This window comes from Bos taurus, chromosome 8 (assembly GCF_002263795.3).
Source record: "Bos taurus isolate L1 Dominette 01449 registration number 42190680 breed Hereford chromosome 8, ARS-UCD2.0, whole genome shotgun sequence".
Taxonomy (NCBI): domain Eukaryota; kingdom Metazoa; phylum Chordata; class Mammalia; order Artiodactyla; family Bovidae; genus Bos; species Bos taurus.
The window spans coordinates 22,562,921-22,564,842 of record NC_037335.1 but is presented as its reverse complement, the minus strand read 5'-3'; the positions used below and the strand labels follow the sequence as shown (position 1 = coordinate 22,564,842).

The window sequence follows — 1,922 nt, the reverse complement described above, 5'->3', positions numbered from 1 at the left end:
TTGAGTACTTTTTCTAGGTCAGATAGAAAATATCTAAATGAAAACACACAGGGGAAGTGAGACAGAAATTTTCAGACAATGAGTACTGTGTTCCCTAATTAAAAGCCTTGCTTAGAAAGATTATCATTAGACACCCTACCTCCAGAGTTCCACCATATGCCATCTCAGCCAGCCAAGCAGCAACCTCATCTTCCCCATGGATTTCACACTCTCTCTACTAATAACCCTGGTGCTGATCAGCTATGGCCCGGGAGGATCTCTGGGCTGTGATCTCTCTCAGAACCACGTTTCAAGCAAAACCTCAGGCTCCTGGGCCAAATGAGCAGACTCTCCCCTCACTCCTGTCTGTAGAACAGAAAAGGCTTCGGTTTTCCCCAGCAGATGGTGGAGGGTGACCAGCTCCAGGAGGCCCAGGCCATCTCTGTGCTCCATGAGATGCTCCAGCAGAGCTTCACCCTCTTCCACACAGAGTGCTTCTTTGCTGCCTGGGACACTGCCCTTCTGGAGCAGCTCCGCACTGGACTGCAACAGCAGCTGGACGACCTGGATGCCTGCCAGGGGCAGGTGACGGGAGAGGAAGACTCTGCCCTGGGAAGAATGGGCCCCACTCTGGTCTTGAAGAGGTACTTCCACGGAATCCATGTCTACCTGAAAGAGAAAGAATACAGTGACTGCACCTGGGAAATCGTCAGAGTGGAGATGATGGAGCCCTGTCTTCATCAAGCAGCCTGTAAAAAAGGTTAAGAAAGATGGATGGAGATCTGAACTCAGCTTGAGATGACTCTCAACGACTAAGATGCCACATCACCCTCGTACACTCACCTGTGTTCATTTCAGTCGACTGATTTCTGCTTTGGCCACCAAATTCATTGAATTACTTTAGCCGATACTTTGTCAGTACTAATAAGCAAGTAGATATAAAAGTATTCAGCTGTAGGGGCATGAGTCCTAAAGTCATGCCTGCCCTGATGTTATCCGTTGCTGATTTACTTATTCCTTCTTGCACCTAACATACTTAAAATATTTGTAAAATTACAATTCATCTATGAGATCAGATCAGATCAGTCGCTCAGTCGTGTCCGACTCTTTGCAACCCCATGAATCGCAGCACGCCAGGCCTCCCTGTCCATCACCAACTCCCGGAGTTCACTGAGACTCACTTCCATCGAGTCAGTGATGCCATCCAGCCATCTCATCCTCTGTCGTCCCCTTCTCCTCCTGCCCCCTATCCCTCCCAGCATCAGAGTCTTTTCCAATTCATCTATACATCAATATTAATATATCATATTAAAATTTCTAAAACATGTTTACCATTTCATGTTATTAATTTTGTACTTTGTTCTATTTATTAAATTCTTATGAAAGAAAATGAATTTCCTTACTCAAAAATTAAATCCAATCCTCCATTTAATATTTTATTAAACAATGCGTGATTACATTTTTTTATTCATTCCATTCATATTATACATATATGTTGAGCACCTAAGTGACATACTGTGTCACCAAGGAATACAAGTGAATAAAGCAAATGTAGTTCCTACTGCATGGAAACTCTCAGTCTTACAGAGAAGAGGACATAAAAAACAGTATTATTTTATTTCAATTATACTAAAGCCTTCAAAGTGAAGTAAAGGAAAGAATGTTCTCACTTGGGAAGCGTTAGGTACATATGATGCTGGAAAGACAAATAATACTATATATCTTTCTAAGCTGCCTGCAAGGCTTCCCTGGTGCTCAGCTGGTAAAGAATCCACCTGCTGAGCAGGAGACCCCGGTTCAATTCCTTGGTCAGGAAGATCCCCTGAAGATGGGATAGGCTACCTACCCACTCCTGTTTTCTTGGGCTTCCCTGGTGGTTCAGTTGCTAAAGAATCTGCCTGCAATGCAGGAGACCTGGGTTAGGATGATCCCCTGGAGGGGGG

At 44.4% G+C, this 1,922-nt stretch overlaps 1 protein-coding gene across 1 annotated transcript; it reads left to right on the top strand.

Moving 5' to 3' along the window:
- Positions 1 to 1,290, top strand: LOC101908039 (interferon tau). The gene is given in 3 exon segments (XM_015472424.3): positions 1 to 287; positions 290 to 703; positions 706 to 1,290. Coding segments are annotated over 3 exon segments (576 nt in total). The 5' UTR covers positions 1 to 196; the 3' UTR covers positions 777 to 1,290.
- Positions 1,291 to 1,922: the final 632 nt, after the last annotated feature.